Genomic DNA, 17248 nt, shown 5'->3' with positions numbered 1-17248 from the left:
CTCAAATTAAGGAATCAAAATTCTTTTGTGAAACATCTCTAGACCATCTATCACGTCCTCCAAGCTTAAAAATTTTCCATTATTATTTTGTTGATGGTGTGAAAATCAGTGCACATGGGCCCAGTTTTTCCTTCTTGGGCACCAATAAAAAGGACACAATGGATGGTCTAATTCTTTCTCAAATATTTATGGAGTTCTTGGACTTGTCATTGTAATTCTTGGTGTTCATTGGTATTAGTTTGTAGTGAAGGATGTTGGGTAGTGGGGCTGCTAGATGAAGATCAATTGTGATGAATGTACTAAAGGGGTGGAAGGACATAAGGTAACACATCAGATAAAACTTTTGAGAACTCGCAGTAAAGCTGGTAAAAACAAGGGCCCATGATGTATGGGGTCGTAGTTGTGGTTGCTAATGTCGAATATACTAAGAATAGGGGATCTGACTCTTTTATGACTTTCTTGAGTCCCAAAACATGTAGGTGCATGATTTTTAATTGAATCCCAACTACTCAAATATGCATAAACAACTAAAATGTATGTGGTTCTAAAGCCAATCACAAATGTCAAAGAACCCTTAAAAAATCATTTATGCAATATGTTTTCATTATAGTCCACATGTGATGCTTATGATGAGGATCTGGCCTAGTGAAGTATGAAAATATCATAATACGAAGATCAATGAACTTTAAGCATGTGTTATAAATACTCCTAGCCAAAGAATATACTAGAAGTACATCAGAGTATCCAAATATAGTAGCACTATGTAATTCCAGTAATATGATGAGTGCGACAGATTCGAGAACCATTAGTGTAAAGACAATAAAGATAATAGGAGGTGCTCTTTAGTAGAGGAGTTCACTCAATTTATTCATATGAATCTTTGAACTGTATTATAAGAAACTTTTTATCAGGTTGATTCATATCATGGATGTGTAAATGGTCATTTGACTTGAGGCATGAAAAATATCTTGTGGATGAATGGTTTTACTTGAAAATGACATGTGTTCATATGCATATAATTCCAACCCATCATAGTTGGGGTGCAAAAATAAGTTTACCAAGATGATTGAAAAGTCAACATGGTATTGTTAGTCCTTGGGATAAGATGAGACAGCTCAAGGAAGATGATGCTATGAAGCCCTTAGCCAATATTGTGGACTGATAAGCCGAAAATAGGGGTGAAAATTACGCAAATTTTTAGCCCTTGTCGTTGTGAATTTTTGGCTTATGCAATAAAATTTATAAAACTCTACTTAATATGTATAGTGATAAGTATGAGTGTCGTCCAAGGGAGGCAAGTAGGAATTTCAATTTGATTTAATTTTTGGTGTTTTAGATCCTAATTAGAGTGAATTTGATCTTCAATGAGGATCAAGTCACCCTAATTAGGTGAGAATTTAGAGAGGGGGGTAGGAGAGATGGGAATATTAGAAGAATTAAGAGCTCTAAATTTCCTTATTTTATCCTAATTAAAGGATCCAAGAAATCATTTAGAGAGGTTGAAAGAGGGTTCTTAAAATGAGTTGGGTTGATTTTTCAGATTGATAATTCAGAACTAAAATGGGGTAAATTGAGACTTCTAAAAATTAAAACTAAATTTTTTATAATTTTCTTTTGTAATGCAATTGAATGCCCAGGTAAAATTCCTCAATTTCTCCTCTCAATCCTAATTAGGGGTTGTACATGCCGCTCAAGCCAAGCGATTTAGAAGTTCAGACTAGAATGGAGATGAAGAAACAAACAACTTAACCTATTTCATTCAAAATGCACAAAAGTTTGAATACAATGAAAGAAAAAAATACCAAAACTGTTGATCCAGGCTGGGACTCCTCTCTGTCTTGCAGCTGTGATGAAGCACCCTCCAGAATGAGCTCCTCTCGAAATTTAGCTTTTATACTTAGGTTATAGGGTAAAAATCACCATTTTACCCCCGTTTAGTACTTAATATTTATCTATCAATGTAGGCTAGATCTGAATGATCTAACCGTACAGATAGAAAGAGGAGATCAAGACGAACAAATCCATAAAAAATCATCTCAATCGGACTTCAGGATCAAAAGTTATTAATAAATCAATTTTAAACCAATTTAATCCATTGGATTTAAAATTGATTTATTTATTAGTTTCGTTTTTAAACACGCAATGACGTGTCGCTCTCTCATTGGCTGGCGCATTTTGAATCCTCCTTTTTGCAGAAAAGTCCTTAAAATCCTGGAATTGCTTTTGGACGCCCAAAAGTAATTATATATACTGGCGCACTCTCTCTCCTCCGATTTCTCCTAAAACATTAAAAATATATATTAAAATTGCAATAAAACCCTGAATGATTTTAAATAGGATCTTTACGCCTGCCGTGGCGACGAGAGTTGTTTTCAGGGTCTTTTGCAGAAACGTTGCAAAAGGCCCCAAAAAGTCTAGAAATTGCATAAATACATTTTTTCTCTTATAAATATGCCCTTTTTCATAGAATAAATGCATTTCTTCTTGAAATAAATCCCAGAAAATTCCTAAAAATTCGTAAAAAATTCTAGAAAATTCTAGAAAATTCCCTGATTAATTCCCATGTTGATAAATGTCGAAATAAACTTTTGAATGTGCCATTTTCATCCAAAAATAATTATTTCGAGCTTCAATAAATCCTTAACAATTCATATAATTAACAGAAAATTAGGGAAAAATCAGAAATTACTTGGAAGCATTATTTTTGTGTAAATATATGATAACAACCCAAATTTAAGCCTTTTAAATGCATAAATCATGCTAATAACATGAAATAAAGACCGAAATTAGGGTGTTATCATGGACCATTGAAGAATAGTTTGATAACGATTTTTGAATGCATCAATACTAACTCTGATGAATGTTTACAATTTTATAGTTGACCATAAGTCGTCCATGGAGTCAAGTGTATAAGGGATTATACATACAGAGCAAATGATGGGTATAAGGTTCCTTGAATGAGTCAATACATTTCTTTGTATCGTCTAGAGCACAAGATGTGTATTGCTTCCCCATAGGTTGAAAACTCACACTCAATTAATTTATTATGAATTCCAATAAAGGTTATTGGGCCATTAGAGTCGCCAACTAGACTCGTATATGGGACTAGAGGGTAAGAAATAAATTATTTTTTGGACTTCATGAAATATACTTAATTTTTAGGGGTTTTATGAAAAAATCCCACTTCGTTAAATAGTGGAAGGCCCTTAATGAAATTTACCTAGCGTGGAATTTTTCCGGTTCTCCACCCTTCTCCCATATTTCCTTAGCTCCTCTCAATTCACAATGTTATCAAAGGAGCATAACAATGATGGTAGAGTGACGAAGGAAATCTTCAAAATGAATGAGACGATTTGATATGTTGTTGATCACATAGATATGTTTAGAGGCTGCACACAAGAACAACACAACACATTTCACTCGAGGAATCAAGAAAAAATGGATCAATTTTCACACATCAACACATGAACAACTCAACACGTCAACATCTCCTTCCTCTAGTAAACTCTGGATCAAGTTCATAATCCTCTTCATTAACATGGAGCACCCTCTAAGAATTGGCTTGACATGAGGTCTTTTGTGTGATCATTAGAGTCTAGGTCATGTCCTATGAATACATCATATTCTAATGCAGTTTGATACATTTCTTCAAGATTCATAACTCTTTTGAGCCTAAGTTCCTTTATGATGGGTTATTCAAGCGTGTTTAAAATCTAGATATCATTATTGGAGGGTCCTCGGGAAGGCCGTAGTCTAGCACTAGTGCACCAAATGCTTAAATATACTCTCTTGAACTCTGGTTGCATTGGGATATGTTTCGATATCCCTCCATGAAAAATTTATCCCCTAGTTTTAACTTGGTGGCTTTGAAAGTAAGAATGGGTGATCTGGTTACTACAATAAGAACTCTAGAAATTTTTTCCAAAAAACCATGGTTGGGACTCCTATTTTGATGTCCAGATGCTTCAGCTTTTCTACTTCTGCTAACTCAAACCAGCCAAAATATGCACCCATCACATCTTCCCACTCATTATATTCCATTAGACCTCTGATGGCGCGTCACCACCGGACGTCATCGAGCCAGCAGCAGAGGAGCAGCAGGACTTCCCCGACCCAGCACCCGAGGAGCCGGCACTACCCAGCTCGCCACCGAGACGAGTCCAGCCACCACGACGAGCCGCTGCAGCAACACAGGATCCCGCATTCCGTTACTCGGCATGACGCGGACGCCGACCACCGGAGCACACCGTTACAGTCAGTTACTTTATCTTATAGTTTTCCCTTTATTCGTATTGTCGTGTAGCGGGGGAAGGGCCCATGGGAGGAACCCTTTTCCCCCCTTTTTTGTATGTTGGGCCTGACAAGCCCGTTTCCTATTTTCTTGCTTATTTTCTCTCCCTTTTATTTTGTGTTATGGGACTTAAGGAAGGGCCATCTTCACCCATATATAAGGGGAAGAGGTGGGCTCTTCCCTCACTTTGACCTAAATTTTGAGGAATGATATTTTGAGAAGAAGGGTCAGGTCGTGGAGAAGAATAGAAGAAAGAAGAAGAAGAGGAGAAGGAAGGAGAAGAGGGGAGGAAGAGGAGAAGGGGGAGAGGAAAGAGGAAGGGCAGCCGCCCGCCACTCACCGCTCGCATGATACTTTGCGCCGCACATGCGCGCCTCCGTACGCGCCACCGTAGCTCCTGCGGAACGGTTGGTGCATTCGTCGCCGGCGACGATGCTCTGCTCCTAATCATTTATTCCGTCAAGATTGATGAGTGGTGGGACGAACTTTGAACGGCGAAACGAGGCAGCGTCTTACCTGTCGATGCGGTCGGGACGCCCGCGTGTGGGCATTCGATGAATGGCATGCCTAAGCCACCTCGGGCGACTTGGCTGGACCATTGACTTAGCGACCAGTCAGCTCGTTGCTCGTAGCTTGTGGTACATTGTATCACCGTTGTAGAATCATTATCCTCGTCATGCGTCTTATATATTTCTTATTTCTCCATATCCATCGATTGTCCATGATGTAACGATGATGTGATCTGTTTGATTCCTTCCATTCGATGATGATGGGCGCCGTTAGAACGACGTCCGGCATCAAGTATTATCGACCAGGTGTGATAACGTCTCCCGACTTATCGCATGCGCCATACGCATCCCTGATGCATGCGTCCCTTCGATTTCATTGTCCATATGAGTGCCGAGAATGGCGTGAAAAGCGCGATCATACGGATAGCGATTTCTGCTCCATGACGTCGAACCCGTCGCGAGGCGAGAGCAGCGAGATTGCCTCGGGACCTCAACCCGGCCTGCGCGATTGCGAATTCTCTGTACCATATAGGGGACGCGGTCCACGACGTCACGGGTGCTCAGGGCATCGTCACGGCATCGTACGGTGGTTCGCCGATGTAACGCGTCCTGCGGCGACTCCCGATCGGTGACCTACGAGACGGGATACCCGCGACCACGAAATCTCATAATAGTAGTATAAACGACCTGGGTGAGGGCGAGGCGGCGGCGTACTGCGGTACCGCCAGAACTGGTGAGCTCGCGTCGCGTCGACGCTGGGGCGGGCGCTTGGGCGGGTGCTGCCGTGCCAGTGTCGAGAGTTGCGGGACTGGTTGCGCGAGGCCCTGCGCCCTTGCGGGCTGGTAGTTTGAATACCGTGAACCTTGCTGATGATGGGGTCCTGATGCCCGTTTTTACGCACGATGCGTGCCTTCTTCAGAGCCCGTGTACAGGATGTCGCGCTTAGGACATGTCATGTGAGACGACCATTAGCTGGCAGGGTCCATATGCTCGACCAGTCTCCTATGTCAATCTGGCGACCAGAGCCGTGACTATCCATTTCGTCGATTCATTCCCGTTCCTCCCCGTGGTCCATGATTCGAGCCACCGCACGTGTGAGGGACTACCACCGACTTGCCCTTCGCCCTTATTGCGGGCTGGTGCATGCCCCACCACCACGTAAGCCGTGCCTGGGGACCGAGCACGCCGGGATAGTGCGTCCCTACCACGAGGGCGACGCGGACCACGACCCATTCCCGCCCGTGCTTGCTGGACCGCGAGGACTGTGCGCGGCACTATGATGGCGGCAGCGTGGCGCGAGCATCGTGCACGCATCCAGAGGGCGTGCGGCAGCATTGCCACGTCTCACGAGGCTCGAGAAGCCCAAGGTTGCATTGACTGGGGTCAAAAAATGAACCGTATTTCAGGTGGTACCCAGGATGGATGGCGACCTTTTGATGCGATGCGGAACGCGACGTGGACAAGCCAAGATCTTACAGAATGCTGGGCAATTCTCGGCGAGCAGCAGGAGACAGCCCATGTATAAGTGGGGCAGAAGTGTGGAGCTAGGGAACAAGTCGTTCTAAGTCAGTGGATGGCACTCTTCCTCTCGTGGCTCGACCTTAGCAAGGTGGGCTCGGTGTCGGGTACATGTTTCGAGGAATGGATGCGTTGCCGTTTGCGTGGGATCGCGTCATCTCGTAACAGGGTCCTTGACTGCCAACGTGAGTCGGCAGGCATGCCACCTAATTAGAACGTAGATCCATGTCGAGACACCGGCATATTTGCGTGATTCTCACGATGCGCCTTCGTTCCACTGCCGATATCGGTGCTTTACGATCTGAGGGCCAAACATTTAACCACCTCCAGTGGTCCTTATGATTGAGCCTCGACGCGATGCTGACCGTAAGTCAAGCACATCACGTGCTACCAAATGCCAATGTTTGTTTTCCAGTATGCTTTTGATTGATGTGGGAGCCGAACGAGTTGTGCGATGGGCCGTGCGGGGACCACTATCGGGGCGAGGAATGCGTATGGTCGGGCGATGGACGGATAGGATTCATCCAGATCTCATCGGTGAGGCCACCGTGACGGGCGTGCGTCAGTCGGCCGTTGTGCTCGCTGTCATTTGCCGGCAACCGTGGAGATGGGATATCACGCGGGTTGACAACTCCACTGAACTTTACGAACGCTCAGCAGCCGACACGCGTTGGGTGGTCGACCCGCACATTGTCGTGTTCTACGTGCCTCCAGATCGCGTAGGGCGTGCGGTGATGGTTAAATGACCTTGATTGCATCCATGTGATCTCAGATACTGGTCAGCGACAGGGTTGACTTGATGTTCGCCGTCGGCGTTTGCGTGGATCGGCGACCATCTTTATCTGTGACGTCGTTGCGCGTCTGAGTGATTATCGCGGTGTACTCTGTGATGTACTGCCATGAGTGGTGCATCGTCACCGAATGACATGGTTGTATGATAACGTGAAACGAGTTGCAATGCCGGCTTGGCCCGCAGGCCGTATGATGACCAGTAGGGTTAGTGATAGTCGGGCCACTTATTCACTTTCCATGACCTTGATTGTGATCTATATGTATCTGCGTCCTGTAGTGTCCCTATTGACAATCATTTCACTTTTGAAGGTGAGGCTCTCCATATCGGGTGTCTTCACCAATGGATTTGATGTTTATGCAGCATGCCATGTTGGTGTGAGAACCTACCGCATTGTGGGCGTGCGATTGCTCGGCAGTGAGGAGCTTTTTGGGAAGGCCTCATCAGCATAGGCCTGCGCGTACCATTTCTCTGGCGCGTGGATTGTACGTGGCGCATGTGTTGCGACCGTGCATCAACAAGATGAATCGTGCCATTTCCCATTCCATGATGTCACAGATCTAATCGACATGATGGCGGGATCACTATCTTCTCCAGATAGACTTGAGTGGGTACCATCGAAGTCTGGATCCGTCCGGCTGAATGGGGTGCCTTTAAGATGGGGGCGGTTATATGAGTGGAGGTTATGCCTTCGGCCTCTCAATGCGCGGTACCTTCCAACGTCCTGATGAGCGAGTACTGCGCTCCATAGAAGTTGTGGTGTCGTCTGCCGGCGGCATCCTCGTCTATCTTGATCCAGGAACGCATGCAGACCACCTTCCCGGCGGTCACTGCCATCCCTGGCGCGAGAGCAGCTCGCCACCCAAAGTGTAGCTTCCTGCGTCGAGGTTGCCTTCTTAGATTCATGCGTGTCCACTTGTTGGCATGACTTCCGGGCCATCGCGTCGTGGCGACCGGCAGCATGCGCGGCGTTAGGAGTTTTCGCCAGGACTGGCGACTTTCTATGGGCGTTATGCGAACTTCAGTTCCGTTCATTCATCTTGTATTGCCTCAAGGAAATTGTTATATGAACGCGTGACTTTCGAATGGCTCATGATGGCACAGCGATACTCTGACTTCGACGGGAAGTGTTGCGGATTGTGCGATGCCTCGGGTATCGGCATCGGGCGTCCTCGACCGGAGGCCACCGTGGAGTTCTTCCATTGAGCGATGCCGACTTCGATGCTCCACGTCGACAAGAGTTCTCGCGGTCATCCAGCCTTGGCATTGGGCCTGCCTCCATCATCGAGTGGTATATTTATAGGATCAGCTCAAGTACCTTTTTCGCGTGTGAGCGATAAGCATGATGGTGATACCTGCGGGGACTACCTTAAGTCATCAGCGCAGAAGGGCGAGACAGCGATAAATGTGCCCTCAACGAACTCTCACGTGCTCAACGTCATGGTAGCGATCTTGAGTTGAGACCATCAGATGATGCAGCTTTGCCTGATTTATTTGCATCAGCGAGTCCCGGCGGACCATCCCGCGTTGAGTTTGTGTCCTTCACGGATGGATACCTGACTGGCACACAGAACAGATTGTGCGTAATATCACTCGTGACTTCTCGTAGATGTCGCGTTCATAGCGATCATTTAGTATGACAGATGATAAGCATGTGTTAATTCTGGCCCCTTCCTAAGCGATATTGGCAGTATAGTTGCCAGTGCGATGTATGTGCCTTATGAGTCAGAAGCGGTTTATGCCATTGCGCGTGGGGCAACGTGAGCATGGACCGTCTTGGGACTGCCTTTTGCGAGCACTCGACTCCGTCATGTTGATGCGTGAATGAGTTTTTGGTGGCCCTTCGTGCCTGAAGCATCTAGCATATTAAGTGTGAGTCTTCTTCTAGATCGTGTATCATTTCATCCCTAGATCGTGTGGGTAGTGACGTCTTGCTTCACGAGTTGTGGGGCCTGTGGGCCTCTTGGGCATGACTCAGGTTCTGGGCTGCCTGCCATCATGAACCGTGGTCGGGGGTGATTGGGCAACCTGCCTCGTTCCTGTGGAGTGGTGCCTCGATGTTGGGATGTGTCATGCCCGCGGCGTGAGTTTATCTGACTCCTCATTGAACAGAACCATAGGTTGTTTAGGGTCATATCGACCATTTGTCGACCCTAGACCTGGCTCCATGTCCCTCGTATTGGAGTTTCGGGCGCACTTGCATTTGCGGCATATCTGCATTATCATCGCGTGTAATGGGATCATAAATGCATTCGCCTGCTCGCTCCATGACTTTGCATCGTACGACGAGCATTTGACGTGGGAACCTGTGATGGTCGAACTCGGGCGGAATGCTCGGGCGACGCAATGCTGTGGCCGGCGGGTGGGATCCCTCCGTGATGGCGATAGCAGTATGTAAGTGAAATTCCTCCTCGTGAGATAGGCTCTGCATTCAATGGCGGACCTGCTCATTACGGGCCTTCTTCTCCTCTGGCCTCTGGGCCCTTCAGCGTAAGTGAGTTTGCCGGCTTTACCAATTGTTTCCACCGATAGGCATAGGCAATCGATTGTATGCTGAGTAATTGACCATGCGGGTGGGAAACATCGGGATTACCTGTGATTGGGCGGGCCACACCTGCGGACGACACGTGGATTCACAGAGACAGAGCTCCAGCCTTCCGTCCCGACCTCCTTCCATGTCGTGATCCTCTGCATTCATGGTCGAGTCCTTTCCACCGGGGTTGATGGTGGCGTCTTGCGGGCGTCATCAGGCAGCAGCAGAGAGCAGCAGGACTTCGACCCAGCACCGGGCAGCGCCCAGCTGTGCGAGCGAGTCCAGCCACCACGAGCAGCTGTTACGAGGATCATATTTACTGCATGTGTGGTGTGTTCCATATTACAGATGATCGATTACTTTATCTTATAGTTCCCTTTATTACATTGTGCGTGTGTGTTCCATGGGAGAACCCTTTTCCCTTTTTGTATGTTGGGCTGTTTGTTGCGTTCCTATTTCTTATTTCCTTTTATTTGTGTTATAGGACTTGAGGCCATCTTCCATATATATAGAAGAGGTGAGCTCTTCCTCACTTTGACCTAAATTTTGAGAATGATATTTTTGAGGTCAGGTCGTGAGAGAATGATTGTGTGTGCTGTGTGCACGTGTATGCTCCATGCACTTGCTTTGCCGCCATGCGTACATATGTATATATATATATATGTATATATATATATGTATAATAATGATCGTGTTCGAATATCACGCCATTTGTATATATGTATAAATATATGATGTATTATATTTCATTTATTATATATATGTGTATATATGTGTATGTAAGTATATTTCTTATGTATATATATATATATATAACATTCAATTCCAGTTGATGCATTGCAATGATGCTCTAACCCTATTTCGTCCATTTATTCCGTCGAGTATTCCACAGCTTCGGGTTAGATAGGTGAGTGGGACAGACTGAGGCAGCGAAACAAAACGGCGTCTTACCTGTCGATGCGAGTGGGACACCCAGGGCGTGTGAGCATTCCAGTGGGAGTTACCCCATTCGGCGGGCGTGCGGCGCCCTCGGCCACCTCGGGCGACTTGGAGGCTGGACCGACCCAGCTTGGCGACCCGTCCCGCTCGGGTTGGCTCTCGTCGGCGCATTGCGTGCCGTTGTAGAATCATTGTCTCCGTCATGCGTCTTACATATATTTCTGTTCTCCGCATATCCATCGGTTGACGTCGTGGACGTAACCCGATTAGTTAGCGATACGACACCGAGTTCCTTCCTTCGGTGACGGTCGGACGCCGTTGAGACGACGTCCGGCATCAACCTCGTTCTCTGTCAAATGTTAGAATTTTCATCGTGACACTTTGGTAATCTCTTTTTTTGTTGTCATGACGGTCTACTCGTGCTGCCCATAGTTGAGGTTCTCGACTGTCAAGAGGTGGAGCCAAAGTTTGATGTATTAGGTATTTCCCTTTGTTGTACTTTGAATGCTGACGAGATCTGGGCAGTTAGTTTCTAGGACCAAAAGTGGATCCTCTATATGGTGTAGTCTGCCAGTCATAGATTGTGGCATGCCACAACCCCATGTGGGCATACCTTACTGGATAGTAGTTGATACTATTGGGTCATTCTCGGACTCTTGAGGTGGGTATGGGGTACCCAAGCAAAGGGTCAGTCAAAAGTAGTGTTCGCCCGTCCCGATAGCAGTATCAGATTACGGTATCAGGATGGATGCTGTATCAGATACCAGAAAGGAAATTTCTGGTATCCGTCTTTTCTGATATTCAGATATCGGATGTTGATATCGGATATAGGTTGCTACAGTAAAGATATCCGATATCGATATCCGTCTCGATGTCGTCATCTGCCACCGTCTCAAGGGGAGGATGACGATATCGGATATCAAAGTTGAATATCGTATTTCGATATCCAATTTTGAATATTGTATAAAAATATAATTAATCGTCATAGTAAAGCGGTTGGAGAATATTTATGAAGGCCAGCGGGTAAGAAGAGAGCCTTTTAATTTATTATAAAGCTCGTTTAATATATACAGCCCATACTTTTTTTCTTCCACATGGGATCACTGGATTCAGATTTTAACATTAAACTCTGAATTCTTCTATCCCATATTGAAGAAATTAGAAATTTTAAACTCTACGTATTCAACAAGTAAACTATATGTTAAATATATGTGATTAATAAGATGTCTTATACATTTACGGACTAATAATGTAATAATTTTTTACAAAAATATTATCATATAATTTAATAGATTTCCTACCTCGTTTAATATATAGAGCCCGGAATTTCTGTTTTCTTCCATAGAGGAAAATAGGATTCGGAGTTAATGTTAAACTCCGAATCCTGTTATCCCATATCGAAAAAAATCAGAAGTTTAAGCTCTATATATTAAACGAGGTAGAATACATGCTAAAAACATCTGAAATTGTTAACCTAGAGTATCTAAAATGATGATAAATATCGATTTTGCTGTTGATACCGGATATCGATATCCAAATACCGGTTCCGATATTCGGATATCAAAATCCGATATCCGGTATCTGATATCCGTCTTATCCCTACCCATTCGATATCTGGTATCCGATATCTGTCTCATCCCTACCCATTCGATATCCATCTCCGATATCTGTCTTCACCTATTGGACGAATCTCGTCCGATATCTGATATCCGATATGAAACACCGTCCCATTTTTTTTCTGAATATTGGATATTGAATGTCCGATACTGGATATTGGACGGAAATTGGGTGGACAATCACTCGTCACAAGATGCTCAAGGTTTATTTCGTCTTCGCCAGCAATGTCATCTTCACGGGCACCGTAGACCTGTAGCTCTAATACCAAATGATGTCAGGTATTGGCTGGCAAGGGATAATCCTGCTACCCATACTAGAACAGCCTAGACATAGCCTTCAGGCACTATGGAAGTGGTGGCTTCCACACCACAAAGGGCAAGCAGTAGTAAATGTGGACTAATTCAAGAGAGAAACCAACCTGAGTAGGGAGAGCCAAATCCATGCGTGCTGCCATCCTCGGTCAAACAAAGCAGCCTTGTCTGGTCAAGCAGGAACCACCTAGCGATCAAAGACAATAAAAGAGGGATTTGCTGGCTAGACAAAATAAGAGGGAAGAACCGAGAACAGCAAGATGTTGAAGCAGGAGAACAGGTTGGCTAGAGATACAGAAAAGAGTGGAGGGTTTCTAAGAGAAGTAAAAGAGCTAGGCAAGGAAGATCGAGCCTCTAATTGACTACCAAACATCTTTGTCTACCCCACAGAGCCTACTATTTAACCAATTGTAGGATAATAAAGGAATACAAGAAGTGCCTCACCTACTGGCATGGCAGACATGATGAGTACTGCATCTGAGGGAGAGAGACACTTAGAGAGACCAGAGAGAGCTGGACAGGGAAGAAAGAGCAATAGAGGAGAAAGAGAGATGGTATCTTAAAAAATATGCTTACTACATTTCTTAAGAAATAAATAAAATTTTAAAATTTTCCAAATTTTATGGTCCCACAGTCATCTTAACTCCTCAAATCATTATCGTAATCCAGTCCCCAAAGCTCTCATCATCATCAGTTGCCAAGGCTGGATGACGTGGTCTTCATCACCACTGTCCACTCCTCCATGATCATCCGGGACGGGAGAATTGAACGGGTTGGATTGATTTTAGACTTTTAGTTTTGTCCTGCGTTCCTTATTTTTGCGTCGTCCTGAACCATAAAAGTTTTAATATTGGAGAATTTGAACACATTTCGTCTTCATCAGTCGCGTCCGACGTCCAATACCCCGGACGGGACGGTTTTCTCTTCTCCGGACGAAAATACCGTCCCGTCCGCGCCCTTGCACTTATGGCGTGTTAGTTTTTTCCAGCGTGGCACTCGTTTAAACCGGAATTATATAAAGGAGGGGTACAGATTTGAATTATGCCGTTTCTCCCTCGCTGAAAACGTTGCAGATGGCGGCTTCGGCGATCTCGGTTAGAGGTAGCTATGCCTTCATCGCACCGATCGGTCCTTTAACAATTTTAGTGGCTTATGAACTCTTATTTTACTCTCGTAGAACATTTATAATTCGCGTTCGTATTCGATTGTTTAGCGGTCGCCAAAGAGTGGTTTCTTAGCTCTCAGTTTTGCCCGTAGAACACACATAATTTTGCATTTGGATTCCAATAATAATATCTTCTAACAGCTTCGGATCTCCATATTTTCACGCGATGAACAGGTGTGATTTTACCATTGGATTCGATCGGTAATGGCTTCTGAGCTTCTAATTTTGTGCAGAGCAGGAGATACAATTCCCTCTTGGATTCGGTTATTTGTGTACTATGAGGCCACGCGACGGTCGTTTGCCATGTATTTAGTGAATTTAGATCTCCTGTTCTTCGAAGTCGTCAGATCTTTCTTTACTGTTGCGGAGGGGTGTTCAGTTGGGGAGGGAATAGAGAAAGTATTATTCGACGGATCAGGCGACGCAGGAATACAGAAGCTTCTGAAGGCACGACCTTTGGAAACATCCGGAACTTGTTTGGCGAGACCGACAGAAGAGGCTTGTCATTAGGTTGATGAGGTCATCTGAAAGAGGTCCGCGAGAACATCAAAAACTTGAAAATAATTGTGGTACATGGTTCTGATTGCTGAATTCAGACGGAAAATTTCGATGAACCGATGAAATTGTTCTCAATGATCTACCACTGTCGTGGGAACAGTTTACAAGGACCTAGTTCGCAGGGTTTAGTTTCTCCCCCCAAAATTCCAATGTTATTTTTAATTAGGCAAAGTACAATATTGAAATTAGTTCTTAATGAGGTTTCTTTTTGCAGATTTACATTCTATTACTATTCGTGCAGGAAGTGGAGTGTGCATGATGAACACTGGTTGGAGAGACGAGCAGCACCCCCATTTCATCCATTTCATTTCATCATTTCTCAGTGAAAACTCTTACCGGCTCAATTTCCTCCCGATTGCCCCAGTAATGATCTAAAAACTATTTGCTACGCAATATTAATAGTTGTCCTATGCTTTCTCTAATTTGGTTACTGTTCAGGTTCCTCTCATTTATCTTTATTTCTAGGATTTCATCTTCAACAATGGGGGATTATCGGTGGCCTTCATCTTTGTCACCTGTTGGGACACAGATAATGTAGCCACTGTCTTCAGCAGGTGTCCTGACGTTGCCTTGTTTCATGGCATTAACACCTGTTTTCTTCATGAAAATGATGAGCAAACCTTTGTGATTCAGAGTCAGAAAACTGAAGAGGCAATTCGGGCATTTCTATGTGGTCGTCGTAGTCCCTACCAGAGAGCAAAATGACTCCTTCTACAGATCGTATTTCAAGTATGTTTTGAAAATAATGCTTCCAAACTTTATTCCACCGCTTAGGAAACACGCTCAGTGCCCCTTAATGACAGGTATGGAGTGGAGCTCGGGTGCCCAACTTTTGTTACAGTCCGAGATCCAGAGATGGGATTTGAGAAGATTCTGAAGATTGCACATGCTCATGGGGGTAAAGATTCTCTGCTCTGCTCTGTAAACACACAGGCACCGAATGTAACTAACCAGCATCATTTTCGGTGTGTAGTTTGCAAGCGGGAAGATGTCACAAACAAGTTAAATATCGAGGTTTATTTATTTTGGAATTTGATTTTCCTATGTATTCGTTATGGAAACGTCCTCTGTTTTCCCAAGGGCAGCGCAGGAGACAAGTGCAGGGAATCGACATGTTCCTCAGAGTCATAACATCTATACCCGGGATTGATGGACATGATGCAAACGCTGTATGGCTATCTTTTATTTAAATTGTTGTCATCAGATTTTATATTTCTCATAAAATACTTTCTTTCTATCTTTTTCAGCCAATGTTGTGCATTTCACATGGTATATCGTCATGTGCTTCAGTATTTTTCACCAAAAAGTTAACTGCATTTCCATTATTTTTCAACCAATGTTTTGTCTTTCATACAATACAGAGTAATCTGATTCCAAATTTCTCATAAAAAGTGAATTTTTTACATTATTTTTTAGCCAAAGTTGTGTCTTGCATACAATATGGTGTCATCTGTTTCTATATCTCTAATAAAAAAGTGAACCTTAATTCTCTAAGTTTTCGGCCAATCTTGTGTCTTTCACACAATAGGTTTTCATCTGATTCTATATTTTTCATCAAAACTTCAGCTTTTTCCTGTTATTTTTTTTTGCCAATTTTATTTCTTCCATACGATATGGTGTTTTATGATTCTATATTTCTCATCAAGAATAGGACCTTTCCTCTTATTTTCAGCCAAAGTCGTCTCATTTCCCTCAAATTGATGAATAATTTTGCGCAGCTCTTGCAGACGGTTGGTTCTATTGAATCCATCGCCAAGGCTTCCAAGGCATTCCTCCTGGAAAACACAGACCTATCCACAGACAAAGCAGACAGAATAGTGCGGTTCTTCCGAGACGCCCAGTTCTATATGAGCCCAAAGCTCAACTAGTCAACTCAATGAAATGATACGAAGTCATTTAGTGAAGAGAATATGTGGTCCATACATCTCTTCCCCCTTATTCTTTTTCTGTTTCTTGGACTTTTTTATATACTAACCATTTTTTCTCTGTCATATCCTACTCCCCCCTCTCCGGAAGTTCTCTGTCTTTTCATCTATTAATATTTTTTTTGGAATTAATTCATCTTTTGATATTACTGTCTGGATTCAACTCATTCATAGTATTTGATCCATTGATGTTTTCCATTCTTCTACTCAGCGTCATGTTACTCATCTGCATGTTATCCAGTGACTTTTCTTGCCTTCCACATGGCATCATGTGGTGATCTCCAGGTATTGTTTTGTTTTTCAGTGATTTTTTGGGATCAAAATGCCCATCAGAATTTCTCAGATGCTAGCAGCGATCTCTGAGAGAGAATTCAAATGGTTTCGTTACCTGGATATCAGTCATTCTTCAACTCTCACCAATTTCATCTTCCTCTGTAAGTACACTTCCCAAGGATATTGTACATTTCAGCATTCTGTAAGTTCCTTTGTGGCCAATAGCACTTCACTAGGCTATCTGGTCGTGGTGAGTATCTCCACCAGTCCTTACTGGGTCTTCTGTGTGACCACAATATGCTCTTGTGATACAGCCTTAATGGGCTTATCCATTGATTGTATGGATTTCCCAGTAATTAGATAAAATGAAACGCTTTCGTTAAGGTATTTTTTCCAGTACACTGGGTAGAGAGGTTTAGGGAGAAGAGAAATGGGCACTGAGGGGCAAAAGAGAGAAACTGGAATCAGAGAGGATGACGAATGATCGTTTGGAAAAAAACACAGTGCCGGGTACGAGCGTCTTGAGGTTTGTGCTCTAGACTGATCCAACTTTGTAGATGCCACCCAAGGGGATTTTATACATGTGAATTTTAGTGTTTGCAAGAGTTTTTGCGTTTGGGATGAGCATAAATATCTCAATTACACACCGTGCCCACTAAACAAAGATAAAGAGAGGTACCACTAGAGGTCACTTTCTACCACGATTACTTGAAGATACACATGCTCTCTTACTCTATACAAGTATGAACTTGCATCCATTTTAGTCGTTATGCCCTCTTTTTCTTTGTGCTTCTATCTTTTTGTGTGTTTTTGGCCACA

The 17248-nt window shown here is 44.0% G+C and overlaps 1 protein-coding gene across 3 annotated transcripts; it reads left to right on the top strand.

The window, feature by feature from the left end:
• The first annotated feature begins 13547 nt into the window (after positions 1-13547).
• LOC144703155 (DNA ligase-like protein) lies at positions 13548-16264 on the top strand. 3 transcript variants are annotated; one of them, XM_078575255.1, is made up of 9 exons: positions 13548-13609; positions 13907-14354; positions 14473-14594; positions 14697-14785; positions 14865-14960; positions 15035-15129; positions 15205-15245; positions 15317-15400; positions 15950-16264. In XM_078575255.1, the coding sequence occupies exons 2-9, from the start codon at positions 14291-14293 to the stop codon at positions 16097-16099; spliced, it is 741 nt and encodes a 246-aa protein (XP_078431381.1). In that variant the 5' UTR covers positions 13548-13609; positions 13907-14290; the 3' UTR covers positions 16100-16264. The 3 variants fall into 3 exon arrangements, with proteins under 3 accessions (XP_078431381.1, XP_078431382.1, XP_078431383.1); XM_078575256.1 differs by having other exon boundaries at positions 13568-13609; positions 13912-14354; XM_078575257.1 differs by lacking the exon at positions 13907-14354 and having other exon boundaries at positions 13568-13609.
• The last annotated feature ends 984 nt before the right edge of the window (positions 16265-17248 follow it).

Source organism: Wolffia australiana, chromosome 5 (assembly GCF_029677425.1).
Source record: "Wolffia australiana isolate 7733 chromosome 5, ASM2967742v1".
Lineage (NCBI taxonomy): Eukaryota > Viridiplantae > Streptophyta > Magnoliopsida > Alismatales > Araceae > Wolffia > Wolffia australiana.
Note: the sequence above shows the minus strand (reverse complement) of the source record. Positions and strands in the feature narration are given on the sequence as shown.

Excerpts from the sequence above, each read along its gene's own strand:
- LOC144703155 (XM_078575255.1), top strand. The coding sequence starts at position 14,291 with ATGAAATTGTTCTCAATGATCTACCACTGTCGTGGGAACAGTTTACAA. Across the intron at positions 14,595-14,696 it reads ATTTCCTCCCGATTGCCCCA|GATTTCATCTTCAACAATGG; the intron begins GTAATGATCTAA and ends CTTTATTTCTAG. Across the intron at positions 14,961-15,034 it reads TTCTACAGATCGTATTTCAA|GTATGGAGTGGAGCTCGGGT; the intron begins GTATGTTTTGAA and ends CCTTAATGACAG.